General features: G+C 37.8%; 1 protein-coding gene across 1 annotated transcript in view; it reads left to right on the top strand.

Moving 5' to 3' along the window:
* The window catches only part of ahr1a (aryl hydrocarbon receptor 1a), a 74,317-nt gene that overhangs the window by 37,513 nt on the left and 19,066 nt on the right, over positions 1-17,738 (top strand). The window contains exons 3-4 of the mRNA XM_034058697.3: positions 2,165-2,268; positions 6,740-6,829. Coding sequence (XP_033914588.3) covers positions 2,165-2,268; positions 6,740-6,829 — 194 coding nt within the window. The remainder of the gene's footprint in view (positions 1-2,164; positions 2,269-6,739; positions 6,830-17,738) is intronic.

Below are 17,738 nucleotides of genomic sequence, written 5' to 3'. Positions count from 1 at the left end.
GGAAAGCATTTAGGAACATGAACTGCCGGCGTGCAGTGTTGACTCTGATCCCTAAGAAAGGGGACCTGTGCGATATTAATGCCTGGCACTCTGTGAGCCTTCTTTGTTCAGACTATAAGATCCTCTCTAAGGCTTTGTCCAATCAATTTGAGGGGAGTTATGAACTCTGTTGTACATTTTAACCAGGCATACTGTGTGCCTGACAAATCTTTTTAATTCGAGATCTTTTAAGTGTTTCCAGTCTCTTTGGTTTTAAAGCTGATGTAATATCTCCTGATCAAGAGAAAACTTTTGATCGAGTTGACCATGTGTATATATTTAGTGTTGTTATATCCTAAGTATATGTAGAATATTTTGGACCAGAATTATTTTTTAGATGGTCACCACACTTTTTAACAAATATGTGTGAATGCGGGATAGTCAAATATACATATTAAATATGCAATCTTCTCACAGAGCTATAGTGGGCAATTTCTGTCTTTTGTGTATGACATACAAGCTCCTAGGTTTTTTCAGCTTTAACCGCTAGCATCTATAATATTTTAGAGGGCGGCACGGGTACCCAAAAACCCTACCCGGGTCTCTTTTTACTACCCGGTTTCGGTTTATTAATTTGAGAATTTAAAGAAAATTGAGAAAATATGACATTACAATTGTAAGCGCGGGTCTCTGGCCGGCGTAATAAAGACAACGTTAAAACAAGCTATTGCATTGAGGTTTTTCTTAACTGACAGGATATCAGAGAGCGCTGTTTGTAAATGAGCAGGCAGAGCAACCATGCAGTAAAAAGAACGCGAGAGAAAGACATTTAGTTTTTTTGTTTAAGAAGCAATATTATCCAAGTATCGAGTAAACAGATGGTTAGTGCTGATGCGGGCTGGATTTGCTTCCTTTGGAGTTGTTTGTTCGGGCCACCATCGCCTGGATTAACTGGGACTGTCAGCTGTTTTACTCGTTACTATACACTGTCAATTTTTGTGGGAGCTGGGCAAGAAGACTTTGACTTTGACCTTTTTTGGGTTTTAACAGAATAGAAATGGCATGCCATAATTGCTGTGAAACATTTTCTTTCTACTAATCTGGGATATTTATAAATGTGTCAACTGATTAACTTGAATGACTTTCTATTTAAAGTTACATTCTAACATGTATGACATGTTGTAATACTGTGAAATTAAAGTTGTGCTGATATTGAAATATTGAATCTTATGCTGATAATAAGTGGATCGGTGTAATCAATTAGTCTTATTAATTCTGATCGAGGTTATAATAAGAGTTAGCGATTATACAATTAGTGTTGTTCTGCCGAGTCCTAGTACTGGTTACATATAAAGGTAATTCTGTTTCGGTGGGTTAAACACTTAACCTGCATTCTAGGTAAATCACTGTTGCAGAATTTGGCGTCCACGAATGAGCACTGTTACATACTTTGTCTACAGTTATTGCACAGATATAGTTTTTTACCAAAACGATAAAATAAGTAAGGAAATAAATACAATAAAATAATGTGGAGCACATTAAGTAAGTGTGCTTCTTCCTTTTGAATGAAATATTTCCTTGGCTGAGTTTGCAAAATCCACTGGCTCAATCTATGGTAGCTATTGCGACAGTGCAAACATAACAGCGGTGCTTTACTACTGTTGGTTTTAAAACTGAACATAACAGCCATGTTAACAACAACATATGGCCAATATATGTTGCAAAGAATCCCACAGCATAATGCGCTTTTAACATTAATAACTGTATTTAAACGGAGATGGGTTTCTTTGTATTATTATTATTATTATTATTATTATTATTATTATTATTATTATTATTATTATTATTTCGATGTTTCCAGTACTGAAAAAGGTTACACAAGTCTACAGATCTGAAGGGACTAAATGTGTGTGTACTATATAGTATTTAAATATGTATCATGCACTTGAACATACATTTATGTGATCCGGGTGGCTGGGTATCTTTCATGGCGGGTACCCGGTTCCGGATTTTCTACCCATGCCGATGTCCTATATATATATATATATATATATATATATATATATATATATATATATATATATATATATATATATATATATATAATGACTTAATTTGTTGGTAATTGTGCTTTTATTTTTTTAAGTGTGTTCTTCTAAAAGATTTTTTCTTTCTTCTATTGTAGCATCTGTAAACTCTAACCGCTTCAAAAGACCTGCTGGAAATGGCCTCCATGACATTAATAAACTTCCTTGTGGTGAACTGCTAGAGGGAGAACTCCTATTACAGGTGAGACTGAGAACATTGAAAAGTGGGAAAGCATGCACTGTGGGTTTGAATTAAAATTGCATATATAAAATAAAATATAAAATTGTTGTCATTTTTGTGAGTTACAAAATGATCACAGATTGTGAAACAGGGCCTTCATGTTGTGATTTGCCCACTGGCGCAATTTTATTAGCACTGACCAATGAAGAAAGAGTAGTGTCCAGTCTTTTTCCGTCTGCATTTGTGCCAGTGGTTGACCTAACTTTTGGGGTGTGGCCTCATTTGCATGTTATATAATTTTATATATATATATATATATATATATATATATATATATACAGTACTGTGCAAAAGTTTTAGGCAGGTGTGAAAAAATGCTGTAAAGTAAGAATGCTTTCAAAAATAGACATGTTAATAGATTATATTTATCAATTAACTAAATGCAAAGTGAGTGAACAGAAGAAAAATCTAAATCAAATCCATATTTGGTGTGACCACCCTTTGCCTTCAAAACAGCATCAATTCTTCTAGGTACACTTGCACAAAGTCAGGGATTTTGTAGGCATATAGTCAGGTGTAAGCACAAAGAAACGGGCAACGTTGAGGACCGTAGACGCAGTGGTCGGCCAAGGAAACTTACTGCAGCAGAACAAAGACACATCATGCTTACTTCCCTTCGCAATCGGAAGATGTCCAGCAGTGCCATCAGCTCAGAATTGGCAGAAAACAGTGGGACCCTGGTACACCCATCTACTGTCCGGAGAAGTCTGGTCAGAAGTGGCCTTCATGGAAGACTTGCGGCCAAAAAGCTATGCCTCCGACGTGGAAACAAGACCAAGCGACTCAACTATGCACGAAAACACAGGAACTGGGGTGCAGAAAAATGGCAGCAGGTGCTCTGGACTGATGAGTCAAAATTTGAAATATTTGGCTGTAGCAGAAGGCAGTTTGTTCGCCAAAGGGCTGGAGAGCGGTACACGAATGAGTGTCTGCAGGCAACAGTGAAGCATGGTGGAGGTTCCTTGCAAGTTTGGGGCTGCATTTCTGCAAATGGAGTTGGGGATTTGGTCAGAATTAATGGTCTCCTCAGTGCTGAGAAGTACAGGCAGATACTTATCCATCATGCAATACCATCAGGGAGGCATCTGATTGGCCCCAAGTTTATTCTGCAGCATGACAACGACCCCAAACATACAGCGAAAGTCTTTAAGAACTATCTTCAGCGTAAAGAAGAACAAGGAGTCCTGGAAGTGATGGTATGGCCCCCACAGAGCCCTGATCTCAGCATCATCGAGTCTGTCTGGGATTACATGAAGAGAGAGAATCAACTGAGGCTGCCTAAATCCACAGAAGAATTGTGGTTAGTTCTCCAAGATGTTTGGGCCAACCTACCTGCCGAGTTCCTTCAAAAACTGTGTGCAAGTGTACCTAGAAGAATTGATGCTGTTTTGAAGGCAAAGGGTGGTCACACCAAATATTGATTTGATGTAGATTTTTCTTCTGTTCACTCACTTTGCATTTTGTTAATTGATAAATATAAACTATTAACATGTCTATTTTTGAAAGCAATCTTACTTTACAGCATTTTTTCACACCTTCCTAAAACTTTTGCACAGTACTGTATATCTTTTTTTTTTTTTTAAATAAGCAGTAAATAATATAGGGGTACAAACTGTGATGTGTAATATGCCTTTGTTAACTTTAAGGCTGCTCTGAAAAAATGTAGATTCATATGGGGGAAAAAAAGAAGTGAATACAGATATATATCATACTTCATAATGACTGGAAGTAATTTATTCCAAAGTGTTTTACATTTGAATATGTATGTAATCATGTAATCATCAGCTTTGTAGCATCTTTTGGAATTTGCATGTTTCAAACACTACACAAGGAGAAAATATTTTCTTAAAAAAATACATGATCAGAAATACATTATTTCACACATTTATGAAGTATGGGCTTTATATTTTTTAAGGAACAGTTTTTGTTTGTCATACTTTTTCATAGCAGCACTAAAATGCATGAAACTGGCAGGATCACTCTGCCTGTACAGTGTCTTGATTTTTCACCAAATGTTATCGTAAACTCCTAAACTCCTATAGACGTTTCGGTTTGCATTTGGCTATAATCCGATAAACTGCTCCTCCACTTGGGAAATCACAAGGTTATGCCAAGTTCAGATAAGCAAATGGAAGTTGAAAGAATAAACAAAAGCATTTTATTACCAGATGCATTGCCAATGGTGTGTTTCTAAGTGTACAGCTCCATTTTAAATCCTGTATAAATATAAACATTAAAAGGGATTGGCTGTGCATTGGAGGAATTATTCTGAAGGTAAACCTAACCACACTGAATACCACCAGTCATGTTTTTGAAAAGTGCCTGTAACAGTTATGTGTTTTTTCCTTAAATATTTTTCATACTATGCTTTTTTTCACTCTCTGTGTCACATTAAACTTATTGCTACACATATTTTTCGTTGGTGTTTTTCAACATGTTCTGTTTTGCTCAGTTATGTTATGTAAACGCGATTTGCTGTTTTAGTTCAAGAGTTTTACAAGCATAGATGTACTCAATGTAACTTACCAAGTTTTAAAAGTAACTCCCCAGAATGTACAATTATTTGTACTTTTTAAATGTAGTTTTTGTTGTTAAGGCATCACGGCAGCAAAGAAAATGATTTGTCAAATGTAGCAAGTTAACTCTTGTCTTGTTTAGAAGAACTGGCAGATAAAATTCCCGCCAGAAGTGTCTAACTCGCCTCCAAAAGTTTCACTTTCATGTCCTCTTCAGTTCGGTATTGTTTTCTTTTCTCTGTCTAGATATTAGTACAGCTTATCTAGTACAGAATCACAGTAGTGACTTTATAAACTGTATTAATGTTTTCTGGCTCTGTGTCTGCAGTTGTAATATTGCATACTAAAAGAGCACACCTTCATCTTCCCAGCAATTCAGTAATTCAAAGGAAAACAATATATCTCAGCAGACGTCACAGCTATTTACATGAATTCAAACTCCTACAGTCACAGTGCTCTCCTATACACCTTTATAGAAAATCCCCAACTAGAAGCAGTGGAACATTATCAAAACCTATTAGACGATATGCCAAGTCCTAAATGTTGTATTTGCTATCGCAGCAAACACCATGAACTGTATTGATTGAAAGAGCAGATAAATGCCCCTTGCGTGACTTATCAAAATGGAGACGCTTTGTCTAGTGGCTTGTTAAGGGGAAATCTCTTCCAAAACATTGTTTGTTTGTGCCCAGACTGCAAGTGTAGGGGGTTTTAAGTTAAATTACTACTGTTTGTTTCAAGGCATACCGGTACTCTTAATTTTATAAGTTGCCGGATGCAGGGTGTTTACATGCGTGAGAACTGAGATGATATATTCTTTACACCATTATGTAAAAAATATAAAGCAACCACTCCACACATATATGCCCAGAGAATACTTTTTTTCCCTTCATGGCAACAGTTTGCTTTCCTACACACAGTATTTGCCTTCCTATTTAGACACATTGACCAAATTGACTAAAAGATCTCAGAATCATCATCAGTTGGCTTCAGTAATTTTGTTCTTGTAATGTAAATCAGCTGTTGCCACCATTAATAGCTAATATCCTAGAAACCATTTGAGATCTCTACTTCAAGTTATGGAAATGTCAAAGGCTGCTCTTAACTTTGACTTTATTATGTATTGTTTATAGAGATAGTCCTTATTTCCTTCACATTTGGTACGTGTTTTCTATTATTTTTCTCAGTTAAAGGAATACTCTGCACAATATATATATATATATATATATATATATATATATATATATATATATATATATATATATATATATATATATATATATATATATAATGTTTAATATCCTGTAATTTATGTTTAACTGTATTAGAAATTTTACCTTCAATTCAATCTCTGAGCAAGATAAAAATGATGACTACAGCCATACACACCATTACATTCCTCAAGTAAAAACAAATGGTTTTGCTCTTAACTGTCTCCTTGATATAGATTACACCATTTACTTATTTAACTAACCATTGCATAGATTTGCCATCCCATTTATATAATGCCCACAAGGATGCTTTTGTTCATTAATATACCCACATTTTATTTATTATAATAAAGTGGCAGACACTTCTGCTTTTTTACAAACCTTTTGAAAAATATTTGCATTTATCCTATGAACATTGCTACAGTTATAATGCCACCCCATCTCTCTCTCTCACGCACGCGTGCGCACACACCACACAAACACGCACATGCACACGCACACACACACACACACATCATACATGACCAAGTGTACATTGCTTGTCTATTATGTTGCACATAGCCAAGCAAATATAAATTCAAGTTAAAAAGTTCAGACACCACTGTACATTTTTTACTTTTTTTTTTTTTTTTTACCAACGTTTTTTGTCTCTTGATTTATGTGTTGTGCATAATCTGTATACTTTTTTTTGTATTGTATTCCCAGGTCCTGAATGGATTTGTGCTTGTGGTTAGTGCCGATGGTTCAGTCTTTTATGTTTCACCTACTCTTCAGGACTACCTTGGATTTAATCAAGTAAGGTTTTTTTTTTTCTTCTTCTTTTTTCAGACTATTGGTTATTGGCCTTGACTTCAGGAGGTTATTATTTCCTAAGGTTTCGTGCACACAGGCGACAATTTGCGTGTGAAATTCCAGTTAAGTCCTATGAACTTAATTACTTTGGTATTTCCTTAACATTAGCGGATACAGAGATGCAATCTAATGCCAAGGAAAATAAGAGCAGTTTTTGTTTCTGCCATGTAACTAAGCAAAGGTTGAACTTTTACAGTTACAAAGAAAGAAAGAGCGACTAGCCATAGCATAAAATAGGCAATTCAAACATTACTGGAATTAAAATAACGTCTCCCTGCTCACAATATATATATATATATATATATATATATATATATATATATATATATATATATACACACACACACACACACAGTGGTTTGCAGAAGTATTCACCCCTCTGCAAAGTTTTCACATTTTGTTGGCACCTGAGCGTACTCCACGACGCTTTCAAATTAGATTTTACATGTAGAATCTACACAAACTACTCCACATTGATAAAGTTAAAAAATGCATATTGAATATAAATAAGTAAGATTTACAGAGAAAAACAGATTCATCTCAGTTGCATAAGTATTCAACCGCTTTGCTACTGCAGCCCTAAATCAGCTCAGGTGCAAATGTCACAAATTAGTGAAATGGTTTCAGCCTGTGTGTACTCAAAGTGGATAACTTCACCTAGGTATATAAAGACTTTCAAGCTGCAGCTCACACAGTGATCCAACAAAGCAACCATAAAGACCAAGGAGCTTTCGAAACAAGTCAGGGATAAAGTGGTAGAGAAGCATTACTCAAAAAAGCCTCATCTTAAAGCACGTATGGAGTTTGCAAAAAAGCATATAGATGATACTGCAGACATGTGGAAAAAGGTTTTGTGGTCAGACTAGACAAAAATTTAACTTTTCTGTCTAAATTCCAAGCCAGTCAACACCATTCCAACTGTCAAGCATGGTGGTGGCAGCATCATGTTATGGGGATGCTTCTCTTCAGCAGGGACTGGGAAGCCTGTCAGGATAGAGGGGAGAATGGATGGTGCAAAGTTCAGGCGAATCCTTGAGGAAAACCTGTTTGAGTCAGCCAAGACTCTGAAACTGGGGAGGAAATTCACATTTCAGCAGGACAATGACCCGAAGCACAAAGCCAAAGCCACTCTGGACTGGTTGAACAAGAAGAGAATTAATGTTCTTGATTGGCCCACTCAAAGTCCTGACTTGAATCCAATCAAAAATTTATGGCGAGACTTGAAGATTGCAGTCCATCAATGATGCCCAACAAACTTATCAGAACTGGAGCAATTTTCCCGTGAAGAATGGGCAAAAATGTCACCATCCTACTGTGCAAAGCTAGTAGAGACCTATCCAAAAAGACTCATAGCAGTAATTGCTACAAAAGGTGCTTCTACCAAGTACTGACTTAAGGGGCTGAATACTTATACAACCAGTAAATTTCATTTTGTACATTTTCTTTGCAAGTTTTGCTGACATTTAACCTCCTCCTCATATAACAGTGTTCAGTTTAACCACTACAGCTTTGAATAAAAAAAAGTTTGTTTGAAAAACTGTGCATAAATTATTTGTAATTCAACAAAATGTGAAAACTTTGCAGGGGGGTGAATACTTCTGCAAACCACTGTATATATTGTGAGCAGGGAGACGGTGAATACCTCCCTGCTCAAGAAAAACATGTGCAAATGCACGTTTGTTTAATAATTGTGTTCTGTGATTGCGTTGTTATTAAGTATCACTTGCACCTGGTTCTCATTGTAAATTAGAACCAGGTTCAGGGTTTAAAAGAAAGACAGCCAGTCTGTTCTGGGCTGCTGTGTGTGAAGAAGCCCATCTGTCCACGCGTGTACAGCCGTATGAAAGGTAGTGTTAAAAGTGTATATTTCGTGTTCTGTAAAGGTGTGTGTTTTGTTTGTCCGGTGAACAGCTTAGCTGTCTGGCTGTAGCTGCATATGCTTTTGTAGCATCTCCTGAAAACATGCAATAATTGTATTTAGCGACTGCCGCTAATTAGTCCCTGCTCACTGCCTGCACTTCTCCTTCCCAGAGTCCTATTGGAGAATGACGTTGCAGTGTAGTGGAGAGTTCACCTCTAAATGTAAGCATAATGGTGAATTTGAGAGAGTTGTATTAAACAAGACAAAACAAGTTAGTTGGCCCTCCAATTTAGAGCCCCTGCAGATGTGTAACAGCAGCGCACCCCATAGACTAAAATGTCCCGTTGGTAAGCATTGAATCTCCACGTAGTTGTGCGAAAACGTATTTAAAATCTAATTTGTGGCTTGACACCAGTATATTTCATGAGAAGGGTCATCGGTTAGGTGAAATAAGACGTTTTGATCACAGTTCAGGTGTCCACACAGGTTTTATGGACAAAAGGAAAAACTTGGACTTGGTTTTTTGTCCAGTGGTGGGTTCACAAATTTTTCCTCGGCACCGTGTACATTATATATATATATATATATATATATATATATATATATATATATATATATATATATATACAGTGCCTTGCGAAAGTATTCGGCCCCCTTGAACTTTGCAACCTTTTGCCACATTTCAGGCTTCAAACATAAAGATATGAAACTGTAATTTTTTGTGAAGAATCAACAACAAGTGGGACACAATCATGAAGTGGAACGAAATTTATTGGATATTTCAAACTTTTTTAACAAATAAAAAACTGAAAAATTGGGCGTGCAAAATTATTCAGCCCCTTTACTTTCAGTGCAGCAAACTCTCTCCAGAAGTTCAGTGAGGATCTCTGAATGATCCAATGTTGACCTAAATGACTAATGATGATAAATAGAATCCACCTGTGTGTAATCAAGTCTCCGTATAAATGCACCTGCACTGTGATAGTCTCAGAGGTCCGTTTAAAGCGCAGAGAGCATCATGAAGAACAAGGAACACACCAGGCAGGTCCGAGATACTGTTGTGGAGAAGTTTAAAGCCGGATTTGGATACAAAAAGATTTCCCAAGCTTTAAACATCCCAAGGAGCACTGTGCAAGCGATAATATTGAAATGGAAGGAGTATCAGACCACTGCAAATCTACCAAGACCTGGCCGTCCCTCTAAACTTTCAGCTCATACAAGGAGAAGACTGATCAGAGATGCAGCCAAGAGGCCCATGATCACTCTGGATGAACTGCAGAGATCTACAGCTGAGGTGGGAGACTCTGTCCATAGGACAACAATCAGTCGTATACTGCACAAATCTGGCCTTTATGGAAGAGTGGCAAGAAGAAAGCCATTTCTTAAAGATATCCATAAAAAGTGTCGTTTACAGTTTGCCACAAGCCACCTGGGAGACACACCAAACATGTGGAAGAAGGTGCTCTGGTCAGATGAAACCAAAATCGAACTTTTTGGCAACAATGCAAAACGTTATGTTTGGCGTAAAAGCAACACAGCTCATCACCCTGAACACACCATCCCCACTGTCAAACATGGTGGTGGCAGCATCATGGTTTGGGCCTGCTTTTCTTCAGCAGGGACAGGGAAGATGGTTAAAATTGATGGGAAGATGGATGGAGCCAAATACAGGACCATTCTGGAAGAAAACCTGATGGAGTCTGCAAAAGACCTGAGACTGGGACAGAGATTTGTCTTCCAACAAGACAATGATCCAAAACATAAAGCAAAATCTACAATGGAATGGTTCACAAATAAACATATCCAGGTGTTAGAATGGCCAAGTCAAAGTCCAGACCTGAATCCAATCGAGAATCTGTGGAAAGAACTGAAAACTGCTGTTCACAAATGCTCGCCATCCAACCTCACTGAGCTCGAGCTGTTTTGCAAGGAGGAATGGGCAAAAATTTCAGTCTCTCGATGTGCAAAACTGATAGAGACATACCCCAAGCGACTTACAGCTGTAATCGCAGCAAAAGGTGGCGCTACAAAGTATTAACTTAAGGGGGCTGAATAATTTTGCACGCCCAATTTTTCAGTTTTTTATTTGTTAAAAAAGTTTGAAATATCCAATAAATTTCGTTCCACTTCATGATTGTGTCCCACTTGTTGTTGATTCTTCACAAAAAATTACAGTTTCATATCTTTATGTTTGAAGCCTGAAATGTGGCAAAAGGTCGCAAAGTTCAAGGGGGCCGAATACTTTCGCAAGGCACTGTATATATATATATATATATATATATATACAGTACTGTGTAAAAGTTTTAGGCAGGTGTGAAAAAATGCTGTAAAGTAAGATTGCTTTCAAAAATAGACATGTTAATAGTTTATATTTATCAATTAACAAAATGCAAAGTGAGTGAACAGAAGAAAAATCTAAATCAAATCAATATTTGGTGTGACCACCCTTTGCCTTCAAAACAGCATCAATTCTTCTAGGTACACTTGCACACAGTTTTTGAAGGAACTCGGCAGGTAGGTTGGCCCAAACATCTTGGAGAACTAACCACAGTTCTTCTGTGGATTTAGGCAGCCTCAGTTGCTTCTCTCTCTTCATGTAATCCCAGACAGACTCGATGATGTTGAGATCAGGGCTCTGTGGGGGCCATACCATCACTTCCAGGACTCATTGTTCTTCTTTCGCTGAAGATAGTTCTTAATGACTTTCGCTGTATGTTTGGGGTCGTTGTCATGCTGCAGAATAAATTTGGGGCCAATCAGATGCCTCCCTGATGGTATTGCATGATGGATAAGTATCTGCCTGTACTTCTCAGCACTGAGGAGACCATTAATTCTGACCAAATCCCCAACTCCATTTGCAGAAATGCAGCCCCAAACTTGCAAGGAACCTCCACCATGCTTCACTGTTGCCTGCAGACACTCATTCGTGTACCACTCTCCAGCCCTTTGGCGAACAAACTGCCTTCTGCTACAGCCAAATATTTCACATTTTGACTCATCAGAGCACCTGCTGCCATTTTTCTGCACCCCAGTTCCTGTTTTCGTGCATAGTTGAGTCGTTTGGCCTTGTTTCCACGTCGGAGGTATGGCTTTTTGGCCACAAGTCTTCCATGAAGGCCACTTCTGACCAGACTTCTCCGGACAGTAGATGGGTGTACCAGGGTCCCACTGTTTTCTGCGAATTCTGAGCTGATGGCACTGCTGGACATCTTCCGATTGCGAAGGGAAGTAAGCATGATGTGTCTTTCATCTGCTGCAGTAAGTTTCCTTGGGTGACCACTGCGTCTACGGTCCTCAACGTTGCCCGTTTCTTTGTGCTTCTTCAAAAGAGCTTGGACAGCACATCTGGAAACCCCTGTCTGCCTTGAAATTTCTGCCTGGGAGAGACCTTGCTGATGCTGTATAACTACCTTGTGTTTTGTTGCTGTGCTCAGTCTTGCCATGGTGTATGACTTTTGACAGTAAACTGTCTTCAGCAACCTCACCTTGTTAGCTGAGTTTGGCTGTTCCTCACCCAGTTTTATTCCTCCTACACAGCTGTTTCTGTTTCAGTTAATGATTGTGTTTCAACCTACATATTGAATTGATGACCATTAGCACCTGTTTGGTATAATTGTTTAATCATACACCTGACTATATGCCTACAAAATCCCTGACTTTGTGCAAGTGTACCTAGAAGAATTGATGCTGTTTTGAAGGCAAAGGGTGGTCACACCAAATATGGATTTGATTTAGATTTTTCTTCTGTTCACTCACTTTGCATTTAGTTAATTGATAAATATAATCTATTAACATGTCTATTTTTGAAAGCATTCTTACTTTACAGCATTTTTTCACACCTGCCTAAAACCTTTGCACAGTACTGTATATATTCGTGTACAGTTTGTCCTTTCATGTTTGAATGTTTCATATATGGATGCAGGGTTAGAAACTAACAATATTGTGCTACTAGTCCAAAGGACTAGTACCTTTTGAAACTTGCTAGTCCTTATGTGAAGTGCCTAACTTGGAATCAACAACAACAGGGTCCCTAAAAATAGGCTTAGATTTTATTTTGCTAAAAAGTAAACACAGACAGAGGAAAAAATATTCTCTCAGCTGAGTCACCTTGCCGACCACGAAGCTCCGCCTGAAATTGACACCAGTGACACAAATAAAATGTTTCTTTCATTGTACATTACAAAAATGCTGGCTGGCTATGAATTACTATCTACAATAATTAATATACTCACGTACACATGCGGTCTTCATTAACGTCCCAATTTAAAGTACGTTTTACTGTAGCTCTCGGGATGAAATTGTTAGCTACGTGGCTGTTTTTTTTTAAATAGCAGTGGGAGAAAACTGCTTCAGCAAGTACAGTAGAATCTGGTTTAGATACTAATGAGAGCATATCAAATACAAAAGAAAAACAAACAAGGGAAACGCAGATCTTTTCAAGAAATCTGGGAGACTTTGTATAAATTGATTCTATATTTTTAAACGCTGCAATAACAGTTCTGCTTGTGAAGCATCCACACTATAATTTGACAGAAGAGGTGATTTATTTGCACTATGGGGGACCTTATTTTCCTCTATTGGTGCTTGAGCCCCGGAGCACTCACGGAATCACACCTGTGCACCTATTATCAGTGATTAAAGCCTGGTTTTCAAACAAACTGATTATCGCTCACCTATACTGTATTGGTATAAGAAAAGTGTGTTTTAAAAAAGTAATTTCAGCTTCCAATCACTTAAAATATGCTGACGATAATGTAAACAACACCAAGCTACAGACAGCGAGTCCCAAGCGTTAAACTAGTTACTGTTATAGATAAGAACTCAACTTTATTATGAATATATTGTGTTATTATGTTTTAAGCAACATACTATGATAATGTTCATTATGGTAATTGTTTATTCATTTTAAAATGTTTTGTAAAACGTGGCCTGTTCTTTGACCTCGTTTGTACACCCGGCCCCCTTTGCTAATGACATCTTCAGTCAAGGTCGTAACCCAGTATAAATCAACACATTTTTGTAAAATGACTTACACTTACTTCAAAAGATGCAACGTGTTTCAGTAAATTCAAACGATAAACTTCACATCCCGTGCAGTGGGAGAACAGAAACGTAAAACGCCATTAAGTGGGGTTGGCATTGCAGGGGAGATGAAGGGAGGTTTCAGTTCCGAGTGACTGTTTTCTAAGCATTATTTGTGAATGCTTATTCACCACTGCTACACCCCGTTAAAAAATGGACTTCCCTGCATTTTTTAACGCAAGACTGAATGTGAGAGTATATGTGTACATTTGTTTTAAGTACTCGCCCAGAGGATTACTGAGACACAGACATCAGCTAGTCCTCATCAGATTTAATTCACCTCGGGCGAGCGTGAGTTTATAACCCTGGGATGTGTGAGAACAGTTAAGACTACAATTATAGGTGCTTCATGTTTTCTATATATACGGTTCTCCTCTTTGTTTTGTAAATACAGTTCTTAAATGGCTTAAAACAGACCAGTATAATTTCATCTTTTTTAAAGTATATGTGTCATTTTTTTTTTAATAAGTTCCTCCTCATATTTGTTTTGCGAATCAGTTGTTTTACTAAAATCGTTATTGGACAAGTGTTTCAGGAAGACTGCTGTAGTACACAGCTTAAACTGGCGCCTGATCAGCAGCTGTTTACATATAAAGCATGAGAAAAAAAAGCCAGCAAGCAGGCTTTTTATAAACTTTGATAGTGGCATGTTAGTGACAAATTATCATATCTCATCAAGTTACATTGCTAAAGCTAAAGCAGAGTACATGTAAAGATATGCACTGGGAACATGCACAGCTTCTCTGGCAGGAATCCTAAATCAGGAACACAAGGCAAGAATGTGGATTTTCAAGGCCATACCAAGACAGTACTGGGTTTTTGTTGAGTGGCTGGGAAGTGTTCTCTCATAATGCTAGCTATTCTGTTACTGGCTTAAAAGTGTATATCAATGTGGGTTATGCACTAACTAGGGGGGCTCCCGAGTGGCGCATCCAGTAAAAGCACTCGCCAGAGTGCAAGATGCTCTCAATAGCCTGGACGTCGCGAGTTCGAGTCCAGGCTATTCCACAGCCAACCGTGGACGGAAGCTCCCAGGGGGCGGCGCACAATTGGCCGCGCGTCGCCCGGGGGGGAGGGAGGGCTAGGTCGGCCATGGTGTCCTCGGCTCACCGCGCACCAGCGACCCCTGTAGTCTGGCCGGGCACCTGCGGGCTTGCCTGTAAGCTGCCCAGAGCTAAGTTGTCCTCCGATGCTGTAGCTCTGTGGCGGCTGCACGGTGAGTCTGCAGAGTGTAAAGAAGCACAGGGGTGGTAGAGGTGAGCTGAGCCTAAAATAATTGGGCATTTCAAATTGGGGAGAAAATAATAAAAACTAATTGGTAACGACTAAATTATATAAAAAAAAAAAGAATCAACTACTGGAGGGGCAGGGGGTAGGGAACTCTTTCATTACTTAAAGGTGTTTGTATTTAAATTTCAAAGCACAATTAAAATGACTTCATTCATTCTAAAAGAAGTGTGTAGATTTACAACTGCATTATTGCAAAACTGGCTTTATATAGTTAAAATCTGTACAGGTCTGTGACAGGGTCCGTGTTGCCAAGGAGACTCAGAGACCAGGAAGCTGTAGTTAAGCGTTCACACACACATATTTATTTACATGCACATATACAAACCAAGCACACCGTCCACCACACCATTCCTTCACCAACACAAATCTCACCAACACCCATGATTACCCTGTTTATACACTTGTGGCTGCAGCCGTAATGAATCATTTAAACATGTATTCAGTTGACGGCTCCAGCCACATTCCCACGTGTGTTTGCAGGGAGGATTTTAACTCCCCACATATACACACCTGTGCAATGGCAGGGCTTTCACCCTGCCGTGCTGCCACACGGTCATCATTTGGTTTTTTTTGTCTCACCTCTGAATTCTTGCAACAGTTTGTACACAGTTTATTTGGAGGGAGAAGTAAAACACAAACAAAAAAATATATACATTTATCATTACATATTAGGGCTGACATTTCTTCGTGGTAAAAAAAGTGCCTTTTTTGCAGCATTTTGCAATCAAAAAATAGGCATCTCAATAAACATAAAATTTATTAAAGCAAAAAAAATAGCATTGTCACATTCAAAATCATTTTCTCTAGAGTTATTATACAGCAAATGTTCCTAAATATGTAAATGCTTAACTGTAAAACAGTACATTTCAAGATTTTCTTTGTAAGGCTAATTTATTTTTTCACATACTAAGAAAATAAAACTTTCCTTTATACTTTTAAATGTTTTTTTGGTGGTTTTAAAACTCCTCTGTTTTTTACAAGCTTTTTACCCAGGGAGTAAATACATTCAAATAGATATTTACCATGATCCAATTGCTGTGTTCTGATCATTATCATGATTTCCCTCAGAAAGATTTGCAAGGCTCAGTCCACACTGGTCTAGCTAAGAAAATGTGCATACTGTTTCTGTGTGTGCTGTACAGGCAGAAGCAGGAGTTCCATTCTCCATGCCACAGAAACTTCACATACAGACTCCAGCAGAGACTTTTAAGCATTGTACTGAGTGCTGAAATAGGTATTTGACTGATTATTTCCATATTTCTAGTTTCTTCATAACCTAAAAATGCAGTTCCATTTTGTTGGTGTAGGTACAGCCATTTGACAGTCTTTATGTTATATGAACAGAATATGCTTTATTATTATTATTATTATTATTATTATTATTATTATTATTATTATTATTATTATTATTATTATTATTTATTTTATTTATTTATTTATTAGCAGGCGCCCTTATCCAGGGCGACTTACAACTGTTACAAAATATCACAGTACAAAGTAACACATTATAGAATATCACATTATAGAATATCACTTTGCAGAATATCACATTACAGATAATGGAAAGTGCATTGATATTGTTTATGTTTTATGAAACTTGGGATCATACATTTACATACATTACAATTTTGAATTTGTTTTTATGGTAGCTTAAAGCCATTCTGTACTATTAGGCACCATAATAAGATTAGTGTAAAGCAAAATGTCCCGCTTGATAAGCATTTTATTGAACAAACTGAATGAGATTTAATATGCATCCTTAGTGTGTGCTGTGTTTTGTACACACTGTCCACAATACACCACACAAAAACCAATGCTAATCCAGTATGAATTGTTTTGATCCGCCTTCTCTCACAATGTTTAGTTAACCATTGTAAATGTCAGCATTATAAATGCGTCACTTATCAAGTGCACTGTATTAAGCTGCTTTAATTAAACCTCTGTATTTAAACACGTTTGTTATGCGGACTGGATTGCTTTAACATAGCTCTATCTTGATCACCCCAATTTTGAGAAAAACAAGTGTCAGAATGTAGGGTTAGGACGGTGTACATTTGTGTCAGAGGAGTATTGGCTGAAAGCCCAGGTCCACGCACTGCAAGTGCCAAAATAACCCACGCAGAGAGACTCACAGTCCTCTAAACTGGTTGCCTGAAAGGTCCTCAGAAGCATAATCATGGCTGCTGTATTATGGATTGCTTTTTGGCACTTCTCATCCCTAGAGGTGCAAGAAGCTTGTCACAAAACTGAGATCTTGGTCATCGTGACTTACTGTTTGAGTCCTGGCTTTGATTGCATATATATTTGGAACTGTTACAGAGTTTGCTGCATTGCTGTCTGTGTATGTCACACTAAAAGATAAATGCATTCTGGGTCACTCGTTTTCTAATATGTATTATATAATTTGCGCCGGGGATATGCACTCTGTGTTGCTTAGATTCCATGTTTTGTTATGGGAAAGATTCACAAAGCTTTTGTATGCTTTTGCCCCTTCCCCTCGTAAACATTTTGCAGCTGTTCCAGACTGGTACAGCAGCTTTCTGGCTGATTCAGAGTCTGTGAGCACTATGCAGTTTGAATCAGGACTGGGCAACCCATGGCATTCTTATATTTTTGTCC

The sequence above is a fragment of the Acipenser ruthenus genome, chromosome 3 (assembly GCF_902713425.1).
Source record: "Acipenser ruthenus chromosome 3, fAciRut3.2 maternal haplotype, whole genome shotgun sequence".
NCBI lineage: Eukaryota > Metazoa > Chordata > Actinopteri > Acipenseriformes > Acipenseridae > Acipenser > Acipenser ruthenus.
This window is presented reverse-complemented; position numbering and strand designations above follow the sequence as displayed.